A 22182-nucleotide genomic window follows, 5' to 3' on the forward strand; every position below is an offset into this window, starting at 1 on the left:
CTGACGTTTTGAGGTAAAGACTTGTATCGTTTTACAGATCGCCATTAGCTTAAGGATTCTCTTAACTGAGAACTTGTCTTCCAACCCACTAATCCAAGTAGCGAGCATCATCTTCACACTTAAGCTGTTATCTAGTTTCACTTGACTTCCGATACAAGGGTCAGAGGTCTAACTACTCTCAGGTTCAGAAACCCAACGCTCCATCCTGTTGCAAGTCTGCCGTCACAGGATTCGGAAGTTTTAAATCCAGTTTTATAAAGAACATTACTCAGCAAACAACAAGAATATTAACTTAAAAACCATCTTTACATTCATGAGGATAATTATTAAGGGGACAACTGCTGTAAACACACAACAACTTGGAAATAAATAATTAATGATCTGGTGCACACTGTAATTAACACCCACGGTGGTTCTAAATGCACAAAGTCATAAAAAGAGAACTGACTCAACAGAGGATGAAAAACCTGTTGGTAAAATCAAAGCCCTGTCATCTTACAGCTCAACTCTATAATGTTTCTTCAGCAGGCATCAATAATCTGACTGGATTCTTTTATCAGCGGCACTGATGCGCCACATCATAGTATTTAGTGAGAAAAGATTCCTCCCGTCGCACTTTTAATGGCTTTTCCCTCCACCCGATCATCTTGCGTTGCCTGCCTAGCAAAGACATCTAGGTGTTTTCTTCATTTGAACATTTTGTCCTCTCTTATCTCCCTGACATATGTGGCAGGTATCTTCTGTGGCACAGTGTCGTCCATCCACATTTCCAGCTGAGGTACACGGGCACATGACAAACACTATTTTTGCAAAAATAGAAACAAAAATAATCAATAACTGAAAGGCAGTCAGCTGAGCTTAGCAGCACACTACACATATCGTCTTACCTCGTGCACAATAAAAGACGCCTACATGTTTCTTACTGAGCTGCTAGCCCGCCAGCTAGTTATCCATATACTTAGTAACTGCGTCAGGTAGTTCACTGCCTAAATAAGAGCAGCGCATAAATAACCAGCTAACTAGATTTGAATATACAAACAAATGAATAAATGAGTAAGAGGATCTTGAGTGCATAATTCATTTGAAGAGAACACATCTGTAGACACAGCAGTTGCAATGCTCTCCTTCCTCTAGGGCTTGCTGGAGTTTCATCATCTCTGCACTGGTATAGCTATGTTTAATAAGAACAAACACTGTGCAGCGCATCTGTCAGATGTGTGCATTTTCTAAAGCCGGAGACTAGGAAACCTTGACATGGTACAAGCGCTCAGCTTATTACAGGAGGATTTCAAATACTCTGTATTTGCAGTATTTACGTTCTGCAAAATGCATAAAAGGAAATAATGTGTTGTCTGTCAATAAGGGAAATTCAATGTTTTACAGTGCTTACCAGTAGTTCCCAAACATTTAATCAGAACATATGACTGTGCTGTATTTTTCCCAAGAATCAACATGACATTTGTCAGTGACTTCATGCAGGATTTAAATGTATTTCTATATACAGGTACATTTATACTGCTAATAAGGCTTAATGTAGTGTTAGGCATGGATTAAACCTCCAAGACCCACCTTGCACAGGGGGATTTCTTAAGGTGATTACTTATTAATCCACAGGAACCTACTGAGTTACCCAGAGACCCATGTCAGCTCTGAACCAACTCACAACCCTGAGCCAACTACAGAAGCAGGGCATGCTGGGAAGTCTTGGCACAACATGAATGAGCGGTGCTCACTCTGGTGCTTCTATATGTGTTGATGTTAAGGATAAATGTGCACTGACCAAATGTGGGTTTTCAGATCTATTTTGAGCAGCTGAAATGATGGCGTTTGTTACGTTTACAATTCTTCCTGACTTTAAATCATCACTGTTTTATGCATTTAAAACTTTATTATACAGTCACGTGAAGCAGACTTCTCTCCGACCTGCACACAAAGATGTTCCCCTTCTGGTTCCTTTCTGCATGCATGTCTTTCACCTCCTCAACTTCTGTAGGACAGAGCCAGCCTATAGTGACAACCCAGTGCTTAGCACATCATTACAGAGTGTGATGAATATTTTAGCAGGCAATAGTCAGCGGGGGGACATATCCCTTTTACAGGTGCTCCCTATCTTCGTTTTTGATCGGCTGTAATGTACCACTGAATCCCAAAGTCCTACTCTTTGCCTGCTATTCTGTGTCAATTCCATTCATAATAGATAGAACCAAGTCATTCACATTACCATTAATGGTGATGTGTAATGTAGGGGCACTACATTCCCATAAACTCCTAGACATGGTTGGACTGGCTCATACCTCCATCCTGACAAACTTAAATAGCTCTCTATCATGTTAATAAGGTGAAATAAAGAGTTAGGATCACAGGGGTCTGGGTGACTGATATCAGTTCTTGCATATGTTGCTTTAAGCTTTGGAGAAGGAGCAACGCAAACGGCATCCTTCCTCTTCTCCACCACCACAATGCCCTCCACATCTCCTTCAAGTAAAGCTAGATGGCTTAGAGTGGTTGTATTTTTTTTCAACAACAAATTGAAGCAGACAGTTTGAGAGATGATCTGGCTTGAATCTAAGGCTTTGTGAAAGCTTTCCACTCCTGGCTATTCTATGAAGGTTGCGGGGCGGTCAGTCTACATCACGATATTCTCCATAAGTCGTACAGCAGCTACGGCTCTCACAAAACCAAAAGTTGCCTGCGTGGATGAGAGTTGCTAATTAGACGAGAGTCTCCGGCTGTATCAGTAGGCCACTAGCTGGCCCCTGATGATGATCCATGCCCAGCTTCCTAAAATAGGAACGTCAAACTGCAGAAGCACAAGTTGGTCAACAACTTGGATTCCGTGTGACTCCTCAAGCTAAGAATAGGCAGAAACCTTAGCGTGTTAACAGTTCCCATGAAGTCAGCCAGTCATCAAAGACAGTAGTTCAGGACGGTATCTTCAGCAACAACAACACCAGAGAGTCTGTGATCGCCTGTTTAAAGCCCTATGGCAGTTTTACCTGTAAAATCTTCAAAGAAATAGCAAGTGCAAAAAAATATTATGGGGATATAGAAGATAGGGATATAGGAAGCGAAGAAGCCACAACATCAAACAAGGAGAGACACCCCTTTTTCTTCTAACCCAATTATGATTGAATGAAACTGTATTCCAGAAGAAAAGCACACAGCATAATTGATGTCTCTGATGCTCGGTCCCTTTGACGCTGAGCCACTACTTAAGTCAGGCTAGGTATAAAATAACACAATGACTAATGAGGCCGAGGAAGCAAAAGCATAAAAAACAGTAACAACAAAAAAACAAACAAACATCTGCACTCACTGAGATCGCTTTCGTTGACCGTGACTTCTCTCCCTCACAATAGAGTCGGATACTTTATGCATTATGGGAAATGAGCCATTGAGAAATAACACGGTCGATGATAGGTCATAAATTTATAATGGTATTGGAAGAAGTTTTGAGTCGGAATGCATTAACACACAGAAGGGTGGAATTTTTGAGATGCTCGTCTCCAGATGTCACGAGTATTGTGCATCATCTTGGGTTCGCCTTAATCTGAAAAGAACATTTGCCTGACCCACTTATGAGTGCTCTACAGCTGAACCTCCTATATATTTTATGTTTTGCTGCAGTGAGCCAAATGTTTTCCCGCTGTTTTATGACCATTCTCTGTAAAACAAACACCAACACCGAGTGGCATGAAGCAGCTATTTTTTTATCACAGGCGAGTCAATAACGGCACACGCAGAAGGACATTCTCTCCACCTGTGCGCGAGAGCTGCCTTTCAGCTGTGACGGCAAGGAAAAATAACATTCTTGCTCTTGTTCAAGCTTCTAACCACAGTGTTTTATGTTTATCTATTATTAATATCAGAACTTCATGCATGAATTAACAATGCTCCAAAACAATTAAAGTATAATCAACTGGAAATCACCATATGCTCCCACGAAGACTGAAATTTTGTGTTAAAAAGACTTTGAAAAAAAAAATGTATTTGAATAAAAATTGTATTACGTGCACATTTTTGCCAGCAAAATCCTGACACTTATATTTCTAACCACAGAATAAGAGTTGACAAATAAATATATAACATTTCAGTTGATTCAGTAATGGATGCTGTGTCTGTCTCAAATCAAGCTGGCTTTTTTAAGAAACCAAATACTGTCACCCAATGGGACTGAACCATGTGTTCTGTCAGTGATATTATGAGTATGTGTGTGTGTGTGTGTGTGTGTGTGTGTGTGTGTGTGTGTGTGTGTGTGACCCCTTGACCAGTGAGCCCATTCATTAATTGTCATACAGCTAGCACACACCAACCCGTCTCCTTTTGCAGGCCCATTGCAATCCCCTTGCCACAGATCATCTTTGCCTCCTCTAAAACAACAACAGCCGTTCAGCTGCTGCCTGGCCTCTCCCCAGGCCAGGTCCTCTCCGTCAGTACAACCACAAGCCAGGCCACACAACTGGCGATCTGTCTCTGTTTACTCACCCTTTTGCCCTCTTTCCCCGGTTCCCCTGGATGACCAGGCACTCCAGCCGATCCCTAGGGAAAAGACATCTATCATGGTGAAAAGGCTACTACAATTGGCAAAGCAGAACGGTACTAGAACTGGTCTGTTCTCAACAGACCAGTGGATTGCTAGTGTGTTTATAGTGGGCTAGTGAGTTTATTTACAGTGATAGGAAATACAGCATTAGCTTAGTTAGAACTGCATGAAGGATAGAAGACACTAGATAGTGCTGTAGCTTTCATTCTCACTTCTGAATGGCTTTTACATGAGTAGTGTCTCTTAAACGGGTAATTTGCAGCCTCAGTTGATCAGATATTCATTCCATTACTCTACAAAGTATCTTGATAAGAAACTATTAGCAAGTTAATCAAGGTATCTGCTGAGCAATGTCTTGTGCAAGGGCGTGCATATGGTGCTTCGGTAATTGGCTGCTAAACCAAATAGCTGTACTTTACTGAAAACATGGTACAGTGGGGCAAAAAAGTATTTAGTCAGCCACCGATTGTGCAAGTTCCCCCACTTAAAATGATGACAGAGGTCAGTAATTTGCACCAGAGGTACACTTCAACTGTGAGAGACAGAATGTGAAAAAAAAATCCATGAATTCACATGGTAGGATTTGTAAAGAATTTATTCGTAAATTAGGGTGGAAAATAAGTATTTGGTCACCTCAAACAAGGAAAATCTCTGGCTCTCACAGACCTGTAACGTCTCCTGTAAGAAGCTTTTCTGTCCCCCACTCGTTACCTGTATGAATGGCACCTGTTTGAACTCATCATCTGTATAAAAGACACCTGTCCACAGCCTCAAACAGTCAGACTCCAAACTCCGCCATGGCCAAGACCAAAGAGCTTTCGAAGGACACCAGGAAAAGTATTGTAGACCTGCACCAGACTGGGAAGAGTGAATCTACAATAGGCAAGCAGCTTGGTGTGAAAAAATCAACTGTGGGAGCAATCATCAGAAAATGGAAGACATACAAGACCACTGATAATCTCCCTCGATCTGGGGCTCCACGCAAGATCTCATCCCGTGGGGTCAAAATGATCATGAGAACGGTGAGCAAAGATCCCAGAACCACACGGGGGGACCTGGTGAATGACCTGCAGAGAGCTGGGACCAAAGTAACAAAGGTCACCATCAGTAACGCACTACAACGGCAGGGAATCAAATCCCGCAGTGCCAGACGTGTTCTGCTGCTGAAGCCAGTGCATGTCCAGGCCCGTCTGAAGTTTGCCAGAGAGCACATGGATGATACAGCAGAGGATTGGGAGAATGTCATGTGGTCAGATGAAACCAAAGTAGAACTTTTTGGTATAAACTCAACTCGTCGTGTTTGGAGGAAGAAGAATACTGAGTTGCATCCCAAGAACACCATACCTACTGTGAAGCATGGGGGTGGAAACATCATGCTATGGGGCTGTTTTTCTGCCAAGGGGACAGGACGACTGATCCGTGTTAAGGACAGAATGAATGGGGCCATGTATCGTGAGATTTTGAGCCAAAACCTCCTTCCATCAGTGAGAACTTTGAAGATGAAACGAGGCTGGGTCTTCCAACATGACAATGATCCAAAACACACCGCCCGGGCAACAAAGGAGTGGCTCCGTAAGAAGCATTTGAAAGTCCTGTAGTGGCCTAGCCAGTCTCCAGACCTCAACCCCATAGAAAATCTGTGGCGGGAGTTGAAAGTCCGTGTTGCTCGGCGACAGCCCCAAAACATCACTGCTCTCGAGAAGATCTGCGTGGAGGAATGGGCCAAAATACCAGCTACTGTGTGTGCAAACCTGGTAAAGACCTATAGTAAACGTTTGACCTCTGTTATTGCCAACAAAGGTTATGTTACAAAGTATTGAGTTGTATTTTTGTTATTGACCAAATACTTATTTTCCACCCTGATTTACGAATAAATTCTTTACAAATCCTACCATGTGGATTCATGGATTTTTTTTTCACATTCTGTCTCTCACAGTTGAAGTGTACCTCTGGTGCAAATTACTGACCTCTGTCATCATTTTAGGTGGGGGAACTTGCACAATCGGTGGCTGACTAAATACTTTTTTGCCCCACTGTATGTGCACCTTCTGCAGCAGCAAATTCAAGAACAATATTTGTTACCTTCTCTCCTTTTTCACCTTGGAGACCCTGAAAACAGCAAATTGTGACATTTATGCTTACAAAACAATGCAAGTAAAAACACAATAGTACAGGATGCCTCAGAGAAAATACAATTTAGTAAATTCAAAGTACCTGATCTCCTTTCAGACATTCTTTCTCAGCCTGTGATTCAAAGAAATTGTATTTAAAAAAAAGCACTTCAGTCAGTTTGAAAATGCAACATGATTCACACATTAGGGGATAAAAATACATGCCACACAATTGTTCATGACATAATTATCCTTGACCAGAATGACCTGAAGAGAAATGAGGGCATGACTGCTACAACTCTCCTGACACCCTGCTGTTCACTGTCAAGAAAGGCCAAATGGAGTCGTCTCAGAACCAAAGCAACGCCACACACCACATCTCCGCTTTCAAATACAACCCAAATAATTGGTGTCGTCTTTCAATTGGCATCCACAAGTCAAAGACTGCTGATTTTCTTCACAGAGACAGCTGCACAGATGGACATTCATGACGCACGTCTTTCAAGTCAGTCAGACGCCTCATCCAAAGTAACAAAAGAAAAAAAAAAAAGCTAACGAGGAGGCTGACAACTCTCAGACTTTTGCAGCTGTGTCCATAAAAAGAAAGCCAGCTCTGACCTGTGACACTCTCAACAAAACATGACTCAGTCCCCTGCAGTTGTTTTGCTAATAAATCAATTATTCATGTACAATGGTACAGTGGTCTTTGCTTGGGATTGTTAGCACAGAATCTTGACAACGGCTAACAAGCAGTACAATGCAAATCCACTGGCAGCACGTCTGCACTAAAAAATTCCTCCCAACATTTTCTGCTCACGCTCGCGGACCAATTTACTGGCATGATGTTAGAAAGTTTGCTAAAATCCTGTTTGCCTGTCGGAGAAAGACTGTTGCTTTGCTTGTCCTTACAAATGGGAAATTAGCATTAGAGAATAGCTAATGAATGGTGGCAGTGTTCTGTGGGCATTGTAAGCACTTTGGTGACATAAAAGGGGCAGGCCAGAAGCAGTGGGACAGTTTTTGTAACAGACCAGTGCTGATTAAAACTGGCAGGCTGATCCCCTCATGATATGCACATAATTAGCTAACCACCCGCAGTATACTTTTACTCTGTATCAGCAATCAACTCCCTTGCAATAACGCATTGAGCCTACACACTGTGCCCACACAGTCACAATGCAGTTAGATCTGTAAGCTTTTGGACAAAGACGCATTATTTTTTTCTTGTTGTAAACATGCCTCTGCACACCTCTGCAGTACATTTGAAATCAAATAAGCAGTATGTGATTGAGGGGCAGACTTTCAGCCTTAATTCAAGGGTTTTTGGGGGGGTTTTTTTTACAAAAGGATTTCATTAACTGTTTAGGAATTAAAGCTATTTTTGCTCCCATGACAAAGCAGAACTTTCACCATCAGCAGGAAAAAAAAAAAGCAAAATAAACCTATAAGCAATCCAGCAAAAACTTTAAGGGCGGCCAAATCAACAGTCTGGTGCATTGTTAAGAAGACTGAATGCACTGACCAGCTCAACAACAAGAAAAGACCTGAAAGACTACAGAAGACAACTAAAGCGCACAATTGCAGAATGTTTACTTGGTTAAGGAAAAAAACTTCACAGCATCTAGCCAAGTTAAAAACAACCTCAAGGCGGTAGGACAGGGGGTCAGAGAGGGCCGGAGCTATTTGGAATGGCGATCCAATACCTTTGGTTAATGAGCAATTAAATTTGATCGGCAGGTTAATGCAAATTACCCTTAAAATCAGTTAATTTTTTTGTGTGCAGCAGCCTTGCCTTGCTTTCGGCGAAGGTGTGGAGATACTCAGTAATATGTTCAGTAATAAGAAAATAATGACATCCCACGGCCTGCTTACACCTTCAATACATTCTTTATATTCTACTTTTCATCCCAGAGATGATTCATGGTGCAGATGTAAATCAAGTTTCAATTGCAGTACTCATCATCTATCTAGTGTTACACAAGAGGAGCCAGCATAAACTCATTAAGATTTTTCTATAAGTGGTAGGCAAGAGCTCAACAAATATCACAAAGCAAACACACTGCATCTGCACAGTTTGTCACAAAACGTGTCTGCTAGGAAAAATGTACAGCTCCTGTATGTCTTAGGGAGAGAAAGTTCATGCACGGCACTCGGAGACTGAAAGATGAGACGAAGATGAGAGATTATTCTCAAAGGTAAGCACTGCTCAGCAAGTTGAATTTTATGAACTGGAAATTTAAATCTTGCATGTAACGTCTGCATTCACTTCAGTTCTTAAATCAGATATTCAATCCCAATGTGACATGCTGCAGAATTATGTTTTTGTGAAATTGCTTGCAAAACAAATTGAAGCAGGTCTTTGCCAAATTTGTGTTACTCAATTGATTAGTTTAACTCACTGAATACTGAGTGAATCTGTATAGAGTGAATATCAGAGTACCAGCACAGGTCAGCTTGGACAAGAAAAATTGAATTATTATGGGGCTGATTTCTAAGTGATTCTTTTCCCTGTCTTGCACCACCACATCCAATCTGCCAAATCCCACTAACCCTCTCAAGTCTATAACAGGGGACAAAAACACTTGTTGCTATCAAGAATGGGAACATCAGATTAGACTTTGCTAGAAAAAAATCTACAAAAGTGTACACAGTTTTAACAAAAATAAACAAATATTTGGATTTATGGATCCAGAATAATGGAAAGAAAAAAGCTATGAAGAAGGAGAGAAACACTCTGTCAAGATTGATGGAGACACTGTTATGGCATGGGCATGTGCTGTATGACTGCCAGTGGAACCGGATCACTAGTGTTTAAAGATGATGTGACTGCTGATAGATGTAGCGGGATAAACTGTGAAGTGTACGGGGATATACTCTCTGCTCAGATTCAGCCAAACATTGAAAAAAAACCTGATCAAGCAGAACTTCACAGTGCAAATGTGTAATGATCCACACTGCAAAAGCAACCCAAGAGTTTCTCAAGGCAAAGACACTGGATATTCTTCACTGGCCAAGTCTGAGCTCCATATAGATCATGCTTTTCAGATACTGAAGACAAAACTGAAGGCAGTAAAGGCCTACTGGAACTTCTCAGTGGAAGAAATATGGCATTTGGTGATGTTCAAGGTTTCTAATCACATCGTGACTGTCTGATTTAAAATCTACTGTGGTGGTGTACAGAGGCAAAACTACAAAAACTGTGTTATTGTCCAACAAATTATGGGGCTACTTGTTCGTACTGTAGGTGACTAGACAAGTAAATACACTTAATGTATATGTGGTCTGCTACGGCTTCTGTTTGGTTGTGAAGTGGAACTTGTGTCTGATTTTATGTTTTCTTTCTGCTAGATATTGCCAAACAAGAGAAATATACAAGACGTAAATCCCAGTGTTATTTCTCACGGGTGTCTGTAAATGCACAAAGTCTGCAGGGACAGATACCATTCCAGTAAGTGCTTGTCGCACCCGTGTAGGATACAGCCAGTGACTACCTGTCAAACTCCACACCCAGCCCGAGGCTTGGAGCTCCATTCTTCTCTGCCTGGCTGCTCATGCCTATCCTTTTTGGCTCCAGTGAAACCGCCCACTGAGCCCTATCTATCTGCTCCTCGTTTGACCCATTCCCAGGCGACGGTAATGTGACACAGAGAGCGTTCACCGGAGTGCCCCACTTTCCATCTCTGTGGGCCAGATGTTTTAACACTATGTGTAGAGCCTGCCAAAAGGCTGTGGTATTTACAAAGCTCGGTTTTGCCATTTCATGCATCTCATTTCATACCCTCATAAGTACATTTGAACATCACCACTTTATTTGAACACACACACACATACACAGATGGCATAATGAGATGTAAATGAAGAAGTGTGAACTTACAGGCAGCCCTGGAGTTCCAGGCAGACCCGTATCACCCTGTAAGAGAAGACAATAATTAAAAATAAATAAATAAATAAATAAAATGCGCAGCATTAACTCTTTATCATACTCAGCTAAATTTATAAAATCTTTTATTGACTGATAATCATTAAACCTAAAGGCCATCTATCATGTTTGTGAGAAAAAACCCTGAAGGTCAGCTCATGTAAGATGACATTTCATAGCAGGTATATTCAAATATAAGCACTATGTACGGTAGAAGGCTATTACCTGGTATTTACACTATGTCCTTACATGAAGCATGTCTGATGACTTTCACATTGGCAGGTGGGCCATTAAATGTGACAGGCTTTAAAACAAATGCAGGCACACTACATCATGAGAGAGCTTTGCAGCATTAACAAGGGGGAGGCATGATAACACTGTTCGCTGACTGTTACATACAGGCGGTCACAAAAAGTCATATAAGGAAGGAGAAAACGCCTTTTGATGCCAACATAATGTAATGTAAGCAATGAGCTCACATCCTTTTTGCTGACTGTCTTGTTTTCTTGTTTTTTTGTCTTTTAAGATAAAACTTGTAGATCACTGTTCACTATTACTGCCATCCTACCCCCTCTTCACAGCAGTCCCAACATTTATAAAGCACTGAGCTGAGAAATAGATGACTTTACTGCTGCCAATATTCTTTTATCAGATGTGCATGAAAGGGAAAAAAAAGAAGAAGAAGAAGGTGTTTGTAGTTCATATCCATTTTGTTGTCTAAATGAATGTCACAGCTAAAATATGCCTGCTATGGGATATTCACGGGACTCATTACTTCATGCTTACGAATCTGCCTCTCTCTGTCAGCTTCCATACAAACAAACGCTCTCTCCACCCCCTCTCTCACCCTCCCAGCCGGAAAACAGGATAAAATACGCTGTGATTCTCTGTTGTCTTCACAGAAACACACAGACCTCATTATAACTTCAAGGCTGGCAGACAGTGCATTGCACCTACAATTATGCGGTGAGTTCTACCAAAAGGCAACAACAACAACAGCAAAGAGAGAGAAAAAAAGGGGAAAAAAGCCCTAATAAGGGAAGAAAAATAAAAGAGCAAGAGATATGGCAACTAATTACAGGAAAAACATTCCAACTCATATATGGGAAATAATCCCACTGTGGCATGAAAATAAAAGTTTAAAAAGACCAATATTTTCCACATCACTACAAGAGTTAATCTAATTCATGTCACTGATGAGAACAAGGTTTTGCATCAAACTCTTGTCTTAAACCCCAGACTTATGGAACCAGCTACAGCCACCTGTGCAGGGCATACCTATGCAACTATTATATTCCTAGAATTAAAAACCTAATGTCAAATACTATTCCTATGAGTAGTCCAGCAAACTGCAGGCAATGGTATGCATTTCCCATTTCATCTCTAAGCTTCAGTATCAGAAAAGACCTGTTTAGAAAGGGAAAGATAAAGGGATTTGTTGGGCATGCCCATTACAAAAATATATCACTTTGAATATATAAATACTCCACAAATAGAGAGAGTGGACCAATTTCCCTCTGCCAGGATAAAAGCTACTCTATACCACCATCAATAAGGTCTTGCTAAGTTATGAAAGCCATAACAATACCCTTTAGTTTGCCATGTTTGGAGTAGCAATTCACAGCAGCACTTCAAACAGATGGACAGCCACATTATCGAGACTGCAGCTCATGAAAGTAAAGCAGATTCCCCGATGACAGAAAAGCAAACTACGAAAAAGATTATTGTTCTAATGTTTTCCAGCCCAGCATGTACAGCAGACTCACTCACTTTGGTTCCTTTGGGACCAACTGGACCAACTGGCCCTGAGTCACCTTTCAAACCCTGGGGACAAAAAATATACAACACATCTTTTCTTCATTTTTCCTTTTAATGAGAATTATGGAATTTAAAAAAAAATGTAATGAAAAATACCCCGGATGTGTTACTGTATGTCAGTATGTTGACACTCAGAAAACAAATCTACCATGCAGATGTGAGATTCTCATGCCTGTCACAACTGGTCAATGAGAAAAGAGCAGGTGATGTCAGTCACAGGACACTCAATGTAGCTGAATTATGGGGGGACGCTCATGATTAGCTGGTTACACTGTCTCTACCCTCCAGCCCCTTCCCCCTGTGTTCCCTTGTTGCACTTACGTTTAGCAAGGACAGTGACTGTCATTGCTTTTAAACCTCGAAGCAAAGAACCTGGGGGTGGGATTGAACCAATGCAAGCTCGGGGCAAAGTCAAACCTTTCAGTGGTGAACTGTGAAAGTACGAGGACGGCTCAGATGAAGAGTGATAGCTGATGAATGAGGCTTGACACATATTGACAGGCTAAATTTGCAGCGAGCCTTGTTAGGTGTGACACATTTGGGCCAGTAGCACCAACTCTTTGAAATAGGTTAGGGGGGAGCAGGGAAGATGGGGAGCGTGAGCGGGCTGTAAAATGACTCAGAAATACAATAATTTGTCATGGTTAAATTTAGAGTCAGATAGGCTATTAATAGTGAATTATATATCTGGAGAGGATGATTACCTACCCTTATCACATTAAGTCTTGCTACCAGAGACAAATTCATTGCCTGTTCCCTGCAAGCCTTGTCTTCAGCCACACCATTCAGAAAGTAGACGCCTTGCTAACAGTGGTGGAAAGTTATTTTCTGTAAGATAACGACAGCTACAATGAAGCCTCGCTTTAAGTTGCACCAAAAGTGAAATGACAACGACGTGATTTTATCAGACTGCATCAATTTATGTGGTCCCTCAGCCCACATGCACTGTCAATAATAGAACAGCTGTCTCATAGTTGCACATGTGTGAGCTCGGTTCTTTCTTTAAATCAACAGCCTAACCGCTTTGCTGGGGCAATCTGACACAAGGGAATCCAGAAGCAAATTCCCCTCTTCAATATTACCAGAGCTGTGGCAGAAATTAAAGAGCATCGGAGCGCAAGGCTCATTTGATAACGAGGATGAAAACAACTGCAGATTCTGTCGATATGAGAGGACTTATTACAATGAAACGCCTTTTGTAATATAAACATGTTTTCTTGTTATTGTGATCTGTAACAGCTATTTTAGAAAAGGAACCATTAGGCAGGCATTGCTGCTTTTCACAGCTCTGTGTTTTTGGGTTACTGGGAAATTTTACGCACATATCTAACATCACAACACGACACAATATTTGCAATTTGACAACTTCTTGTTGAGGTCATTTTTGTTTTTGAGGTTTAAATCTGGGTTTGTTATCAAAAGAAAACGATTTAGAAATCATTACAGGTTTCTCACTGACAAGTGTTGTTAGTAGATGTTAGAGCTGCGGTTTGCATGGCTCTGAAACAGTAAGCTAACAAAAGATATTTTAGTATAGCTGTGCTTCATTCTAATTATCAGCCATTTGTTATCACTCCTCCATACAGCTTAAATCTATATGAGCGCAGGACATTATAGCTACGGGCAATTTTCTTTTCAGTTGTCTAAAGTTGAAGATTGACTGAGACTGTTTTGTCAATCCCACGCTGCTCATTCCTGTAAGCCACTATTAAAAGATCATTAGCAAGCTCTCTAACAAAATGTTATCGCCCTCCTCTTCATTCCCATAGAGGATTATTGCTCCTAACCTTCAGACTCAGACTCAACCCTCACTCACAAAGTTATAGAAACATATTACTTACTCCTGCCATTTCCAATACATTTGTACATTTAAATTGAATAAGACCCATATATTGGCATCTTTTATGACAGTGTCACAGACTATTTGTTCGACTTTTTCATTTTGAATTGAAATGAAGGATCCAAAGCTTTCCACTACACTGACACAAGATAGCAATGGATTGCAAGTTGTTAAAAGTGCATCATATAATGATGTAGCATGTCAGTCAGAAGTCTAAATAATCATCAGTTCCACAGGCTTCATAATGATCTTACCCATGGCATGCCACGCCACACAAAATAAAATTCCAGGGTTTTAAGTTTTGTATTTTAGGTTTTCTTTGAGATTGGTTTGTCTATATTCTCAGCTAGTTCTGGGTTCACTAATTGTAGAATTTTGAACATTTTCCTAGTTTTCAATCTATTTTTCTGGTATTAGTACAGCATTTTAGCTATCAGCATTTTGTTCTGTTATGATGTTGTTCATTTTGCATTCCTGATAGTGACTTGTTTCTTGTGTCATTTGTTTAGATTTACTCTGTCCCCGGCGTCTTTGTCTTGACTGCTGTCACCTTTTTCTTGTTTCCCAGATGTTTCCAGTCCTCTCAGTAATCCTTGTATAAATAGCAGTATCTTTCACTTCTTCCTTGTCACGCCGTACTGTGTAGTTGCCTGTCTGTCTCCCCGCTGAGCTTCCTAGATTTTCGGCTCTCGGGATTTTCAACTCAGTTTTGCCTCCGTTTTAGATTTATGTTTCTAACTTCACCAGCTGCAATAAAGAATTGCCTTCCAGTTGAGGTCCGCTTCTGCCTGTGAGTCCTGCATTTGGGTCCTCAGACTTCAATATCTCGAATATATAACATCATTAAACCAGGGAGTGATGCTGATGCATTTCTTTAATTCAGTATTAATTAAACAGCAGGATTTCTTTGCAATCTTATATTTGTGTCAGGCTGTTCACATGAATAGACGATTCATTCATTCTGAACTTTTCAGGATTTGAGAATTTCTTTACAATAAAAGGGGAAAATTTGAAGGAACTGTGGCCTTCTGCTGCACTTTTTTCCCCAATTGTAGACACAAAACAATGTGTTTACTAAAGAGCTGACAGGGAACTGCCATAATTCAAACCGAATAATACAAGTGTGATAAGCTTCTGTAAAGTGGTGAGCTATTTTTCAGAGGCACCACATGTTCTTGTCAAAAATTCAGGTCAAACAAAAATTGAGTCAGCCCACAAGTCACTCTCCCACCTTATTTTAAATTATAGTCACAGTCAAACTAAGCTCTGCAACTGCCATAGCCAATCTGCGAGCTACAAAAATGTTTCCTTCTGGTAAATATTTTAATTAAAAAACTTAACAAAGTAGCTTTACAGAAAAAAGTTAGAATGTCTTAATTCTTCCAAATACTAAAAATACACACTGTAGTAAAATACACATTGGCTTAGAATATAAATTTGCTTGATCGAAAACTTGGCACATCTGTGCAATTGTTCTGACCTATAAAGGTTTATAAGATATGCACTGCAGGCCTACACATCATCTGGAGAACAACCAGAGCAATTAAAAAGTAAGCCTTCATATTTTTTTGGATGACGTTTTTGGCAGCCTTGCAAATTTTTTGTTAAGCATTTTTCACAGATGTACAAAAATGAAAAGATGGGGAAAAATGTACCAGTTAATAAGCTTTTTTCTTGTTTTTACATTTCCCTACAGCCAATCAAAGCACAATTCAGAACTGTACTTTGAGCCTGTTGACTAAAGCTTTGGTATTAAATAGCCATAATGTGACCTTGTGGATTTCACACTATAGCACCAGCACCTGGTGCTTTAAATTTACAAGAAAATTGCTGAGCAAAACAGGAAAACGAAATACAAAGAAATGCAAAAATATGTACATATATATTATCATATTTTTATGTTGTAGTAAAGCTACTTTTTGATATTTTAGAAACAGTATCAATATTTTTGTAACACACTGGTTTGATAACCATTAAGAGTTAATAGAAAAAGGTTTCAGTTAATTCCACTATCTCCTTAAGGATATCAGAAGTTCAGATCAACTATTTTAAATAATCTCTTTCATAAAAATAGATGGAACCACTTTTTCCACTCAGCCAAAATCTTGTTTTTTTGGTGTTGATGTTGTTACTGTTGCAAACACTGTACGTTTGAAACCTACCAGTTTTACACAGTTGTCAGCGTGTAAAGCTATCCCAGAATGCTCTCTGAGTAAGTTAAATGTCAGACACAATACATACGTTTGTTAATAGAAAAATGGTCAAATCAGATTCAGCACAAAAGTGGTTAAAAGGAAAAACAAATATACTATACTACCATTTGAATCCATTTTTTCATTATAAGTCAATGTGCAGTTTGAGCCATTCATGTACACAGTAATTACATGAAATATCTCCAACAATATGTAAAGTGATTCCTAAGAACAAGCCCGTTCTTAATTTATTTCAAGGAATGGATAAGATACTAAGTCAAAAACAAACAATTAATCAAAATGCAAATCAATGAATGTAGGCGTTAAAGAAGCAGTGCTTTAGCGATTGTTCTGAAATAATGCTGTTTAAAATAATCTCAGCCGACCGTTGCTAAATTGCTAAAATGCTACCTGAATAGAGAGCATCTAATGACCCCTTAAGAGAAAAAAAAAGTGCATTTTTATTTCTTTTTTATTATCCTTCCTTCTACACTACAGCATGGTTAAGGGGCTTCCTCTCTATCTAATGGACTCAGTCGTGAGCCCATAGGCTTAATTTAGGTGCACAATGACAAAGAGCGAGATGCAGACAGGGGCCGGATATATTGTTAGCTTCTGTTGCAAGCTTGGGGCTTTGTTGCATTTACAGGGGAGGATAAAGGAGGCAGAAGGGGCTGGGAATAAGTTGGTGCTGACTGTGTGGCAGTTGTTCCTGCAGCACGAGGTCAGAACACTGTGGGGAGCTGTGTACACTTGCCTGCTAATTACACACACCACTGTGTCTCTTCGCTCAGGTAGCGGAGACAAGACAATCTGGCAACTCCCCAGCACAAGACAACTAAAGCAAGCAAATAAACAGAGCCAGAGAAGTAGGGATGAACAAATGCGGTCTAATTGTGTTTACTTTTACCTTTTACCAACTAGAGCAGCTGCAGGTCGGTGCCCTTGTCTAAGAAGCAGGAGAATGATTGCAAGTTCTAACTACTGTAAACAACTTAATCATCACAAACAAGGTTTGGCCTTATTGAGTGAAGGCTAAATTAAAAACTATAGTAAGTATTCTGAATGCTATGGTGGGGAAATGCTGTTACACCGAATGACAGGCCTTTAAAGCTCCATGGAACAGGATCTGTAAGTAACATAGATATCTTGAGTGCTGGCCTACAAATGCCATGGAGGTTACAGAAGGAAATGCCTTTTGTGACTTTCCCTCTGCTCAGCAATGCACTACCCCATACATTCTGATATAAGACTAATCACACTGGCATCGGGCTGTAGCACTGACAGCTTCTGCACTTTCTGAATAAATACAATTTACCCAGGAAACCCAAACAATGGCTCGTAGTGCGAGGATATTAGACTACACTGTCACAGATCATCTAGAACAAGGGATATCATGTTTCATCGGTGTGACTAGTCCCTTGTTTTTTCCTATGACACTTCACTCTTCAGCTGAACATCCTGTCTCCATGAATGTAACTTGAATTACCCACAAAGTAACACGTCCCATCCCATAGGAGGTGTATCTGCAAAATGATACCGGAGCACATGCTCATACACAGAATTCCAGCTTCTCGGGTGTCTACTCTAGCTTTAAATAACATACCAGCTTTAAAAATGGGATATGAGCTAATTGCAGTAAAAGGACAGATCAGGTGATGAAGTCACAGGAGTGGTCAGAGTAAATAGGTTAACTGAAATCATCAAATACATTTGTGCACCATAGACAGCTTTTAATTTATTTACATTAAACAGACAACATCTTCTGCGTTGTTATTAAGCAGGGAGTGTGTTTGCCGTGCTCCCTGCTTCTTACCTTCTAAATAAGCAGAAACAATAATTACAGTATATTCATTTAAAGTGGCATTATAATACTAAGGACAGTATTTATTTCTCCTGCTGGGGGCTGTTTATTCGCTACAAATGACGATTTTAGGACTTTCGAGTCTCTTAGCACTAATTTCTGTAAGTGATTAACTGGAAAGACGGCCCAGCTTTATTGCAGATTTATTTAGTCGATGAGGCTCAGCTTCATCCTCTCACCTGACACTGGGGATACTGGTTTTTAATCCTGTAATGCTTGCTGCACACTGATGAGACATGGGGCTAGTTTAAATCCCATCTATTTGTCTACAGTGTCCTGCCATCATATTATTCGAAACCGAATGCAAGTGTTAGATCAAGAAGTCAAATGACTCACAGAGAAAGCATAGCTGTGGGGAAAAAAGGGACAAACAAATAATGAAAGCTTGATTCGTACCATAATTTATTCTCTTTCTAGAAGGATACATACTGGAAACATAATCCATTGTGTTGACGTTGATGAATGGCTGAAACTTGTGTGTATTTGAAGAAATTATCGCATGACTGCATGTCATGTAGAGCATTGGAGTCTCCCAGCTTATTGTCTTGCTTTAATGACACTCAGCATTGCTATTCTGGTTCAGTGTCACTCACTGCTGTCTTCAGCACCAAGTTTGAAAGCTTATTCTGTTGTTATCTATGCTGCAATAATTACAGATGACGAGCTAGTATCCATTTCAGAGCACGCCGATTGAATTGGTAAAAATCTCAGCTGAAAACAACTGCTCGTCAGCTGGTGGTGCAGGAGGAAGAAATGTCGTTTCAAGGGTGATGATATAGTATGTTAAAGGATGTGGCTACAGCAGTGCCCCAAAATTTCTTGTGCAAGGAATCGAGATCCTAGCTTTCTAGCACAAATTTGTAAGTTTAAGTAAAGTGGGGCAGAAAAAAAGCAATTTAGTAAATAAAACTGTTATCACTTAATTAAAAATAAATACTCAAGGCATTTGGCTTGATTTAAAGCTGTATCCACTGCAGAATAAGTTCTCTATACACTCCAGAAATTTGCTGTTCTCTAAGGAACGCGCTGACATTTTGGGAAAATAGACTTGTTTTCCTCGCCCAGCATCAGATGAAAAGATAGATGTCAGTGTCATTTCTGTGATTTTCTACAAAGACAGGTCCAAAACATGTTTACGGACCTCAGCTCAAAGGCAAACCCCAGGTGCCTCTTGGATGTACTAGCGGCAAGCTTGCCAGATAACAAGATACAGCAGGTCGGACTCGTATCTTCTTTTTCACTTTTGATTTAGCTAGAACAGCTGTCTTCAAGCTAAGCTAGGCTAAGCACGTCCAGGATCCATACGTTATTATCCATAATGGGCATCTGAGATGCTGGACCAACACGCCTGCTAGAAGCAATGCTTCACAAATAGGACCTCAATTTCTCAACTTTTTCTTTGTTTCAAATCACTCAAGGAAGTAGGGCACAGTATAATAAATCCCTTCAGCACACGCATGAAAAGCCATTTGAGCATGACCGAAGAAAGCCCCGGCGCCTAGGGATGCACAAAGATCAAAACAAGTCACTTCTCTAGGAAAACATATATCCTCACACCAAACTAGTGGCAGAGTAGTTTATGACTGAGCACCACTAACAATGACGCCTGCCACCCAGAGAAAGAGCGAGCAGAGGGGAGCAGGATCGCCTCTCAGCAGACCCTTGGTCCAATCCTGTCAATGTAGCAGCTCACTGCACTTTTCAAACAGCCGATAGTGATGTCAGTTCCAAAAGGGACAAAACAGACTATCTCGTCAAAGCCAATCCTTCCTATTTGAACCACTTCTTTAAAAATTTCTTAGGAAATAATATAAACAGTAGATGTTTTTTTTTCCAGGTTTACTGTATGGCATCCAACCACACAACACTGTGTTTTTCTCCTTAAATCAGGAGCAGCGTGCATCATCGCATGGGTGTCTGACAGTCTGAGAACTTACAAGAAACAGGGAGGTAATTCTACCGGATTAAATCAGTAAATACTCTTTTGGCTGCGCACACTCATGTTTATCCCTGTTTTTATTTTTTTTATCCACTTTCTCTCTCTGTTATATGGCAGATCACGGGTCCGCAGCCTGCAGGGAGGCTGATTTCTGTGGCAGCTGTTTGTTGACTCAAGTGGGAGATGGTGATGAAAAGAAGTCCCTTTATTAAGCCACTTTAAACTGACCATCTGCACAGCTTTCAGTACATCTACTGAGATTGTGCTATGTGAGCAAACAAAAGCAGTATAGCAAAAAACAACAAAGCGAGAGAGAAAAAAAAGAAAAAAAAACACGCTTTCATTTAATTTATGCTTTAAAGGAAGGAAAACAGATTTGCTTGTGGCTAAAAACGCTTAATAAGATCTAAGTGGTGCTGTTGTTGTTTCTTTCGAATGGATATGTATTCAAAACAATTATCATTTAATAGTGTGCTTTATCAGAGTGTATATTACATACATTAGTCTAATCACTGCAGCCAGATTTAAGAGCATGCAATAAAATGTAACCTAAAATGACACAGAAAGGGCTTACAGTAATTTGGGAAATGAGTTTAGTCCATTAGTATGTCAAGCCTATGGCAGCATATCAATTAATTTCACTGCAGAAGGACAATGTCGGCTAGAGCACTCCTTGCTCTGCTTCAGATATGACAAGCACCTGAAAACAGCAACACAGAAAAACTCTGCTGCGCTCCTACCCCCAGGTCATCACACAGAAAATGAAAAGCCTATAAGAATTGATTCCCTGACGAAACCAGACCTGGTTGATGTGCTAGGTATGGAATATATGTCTGCTGAAGATAGTGGTACTTACTTTCTCTCCATCGATTCCCTTTTGCCCTTCTGATCCAAGTTCCCCCTGCAATGACAAGACTGAAAGTTAAAAGGTGCAGAAAAGACCCTTGAAAAGTTTATGCTTTCATCTTTTTTTCCCCCACTCTGACACCCAGCAGTGCTAAAGTAGGGTTAAGGAGACACATGGAGGCTCAAAAAAGATGTTAGCTCTTAAAAGTTTTTAGTGTTTCATAAGTGGCTGATGAGACATTTATTGCATAAGCTAGGGAACACATTAGTCCACAAATACTTTTAATTAAATCATTAAAGAGTTATAGTGCTTTCATTTATCCCTATAAAAATGTAAGTATAAGGTCCACCCCTCTCCTTCCCCAAGGGACGCCACACTAATTACACCACTGTACAGATGCACTGGGTGGTGTATGATATTTATCATGTGCTGCTCTGGAGTTATTGTGTGGATGTTAATACACTCACATGAATACAAACAGGCACAAAAAAAAGGAATAAAGTTAAATACTGAACTTCAAAGAAGTTCTAAGAATCTAAGTTAAGGATCTTGGCGACGGCAGCAGAAAAACACACAAGAATTTATTAAGGAGAAGAAAGACTACACACACCACACATCCAGGAGTCACATGCAGTATCATTTGCTATTAAGCTCCCTGCAGCATTTCTGCTTCAGGAAAGTCTATAACATGTGTGGGATTATTTGTAGTCAGTAAAAAAGCTGTTAGGGGCTTATTTCCACAAATATCTTTCTGATCAGTGATTCTTCTCAGGCTGCCCAGCCAGTGATTTCGGAGAACTGTGCCAGAAATGTGTGAGCTGTCTTGGAACCTCTTATGAAAGTGTAACCTATACAGTTTAATGACCTCAGCTGGCCCATAAAGCTCAAGCAAACTGCAGTATTACAGTGTCCAAGGGCAACCATATCATTACTTTTATAATGCCAACAGCTGCAGGAATTGTTGTTCTCACATTAAGACGACCAAAAGAGTCTGAAAATCTGTGTGTCTTAGCTAAAAGTGCCCACAGCCATCTGTAGACATCTCCGAACACGCAGCATGTATAGAGCATATGCACATACTGGATGCCCACAGATGGATGAAAGGCGAG

General features: G+C 40.3%; 1 protein-coding gene across 3 annotated transcripts in view; it reads right to left on the reverse strand.

The window, feature by feature from the left end:
- The window catches only part of LOC120714914 (collagen alpha-1(XIX) chain), a 57577-nt gene that overhangs the window by 13577 nt on the left and 21818 nt on the right, over positions 1-22182 (reverse strand). For 2 of the 3 annotated variants that reach the window (XM_040001519.1, XM_040001521.1), the window contains 6 exons: positions 21083-21127; positions 12344-12397; positions 10529-10564; positions 6758-6787; positions 6626-6652; positions 4486-4539 (listed from right to left, as the gene is read on the reverse strand). In XM_040001519.1, coding sequence (XP_039857453.1) covers positions 4486-4539; positions 6626-6652; positions 6758-6787; positions 10529-10564; positions 12344-12397; positions 21083-21127 — 246 coding nt within the window. The remainder of the gene's footprint in view (positions 1-4485; positions 4540-6625; positions 6653-6757; positions 6788-10528; positions 10565-12343; positions 12398-21082; positions 21128-22182) is intronic. The other variant, XM_040001520.1, reaches the window with a different exon arrangement.

The sequence above is a fragment of the Simochromis diagramma genome, unplaced genomic scaffold (assembly GCF_900408965.1).
Source record: "Simochromis diagramma unplaced genomic scaffold, fSimDia1.1 OVJJ01000421.1, whole genome shotgun sequence".
In the NCBI taxonomy this organism is placed as follows: Eukaryota; Metazoa; Chordata; class Actinopteri; order Cichliformes; family Cichlidae; genus Simochromis; species Simochromis diagramma.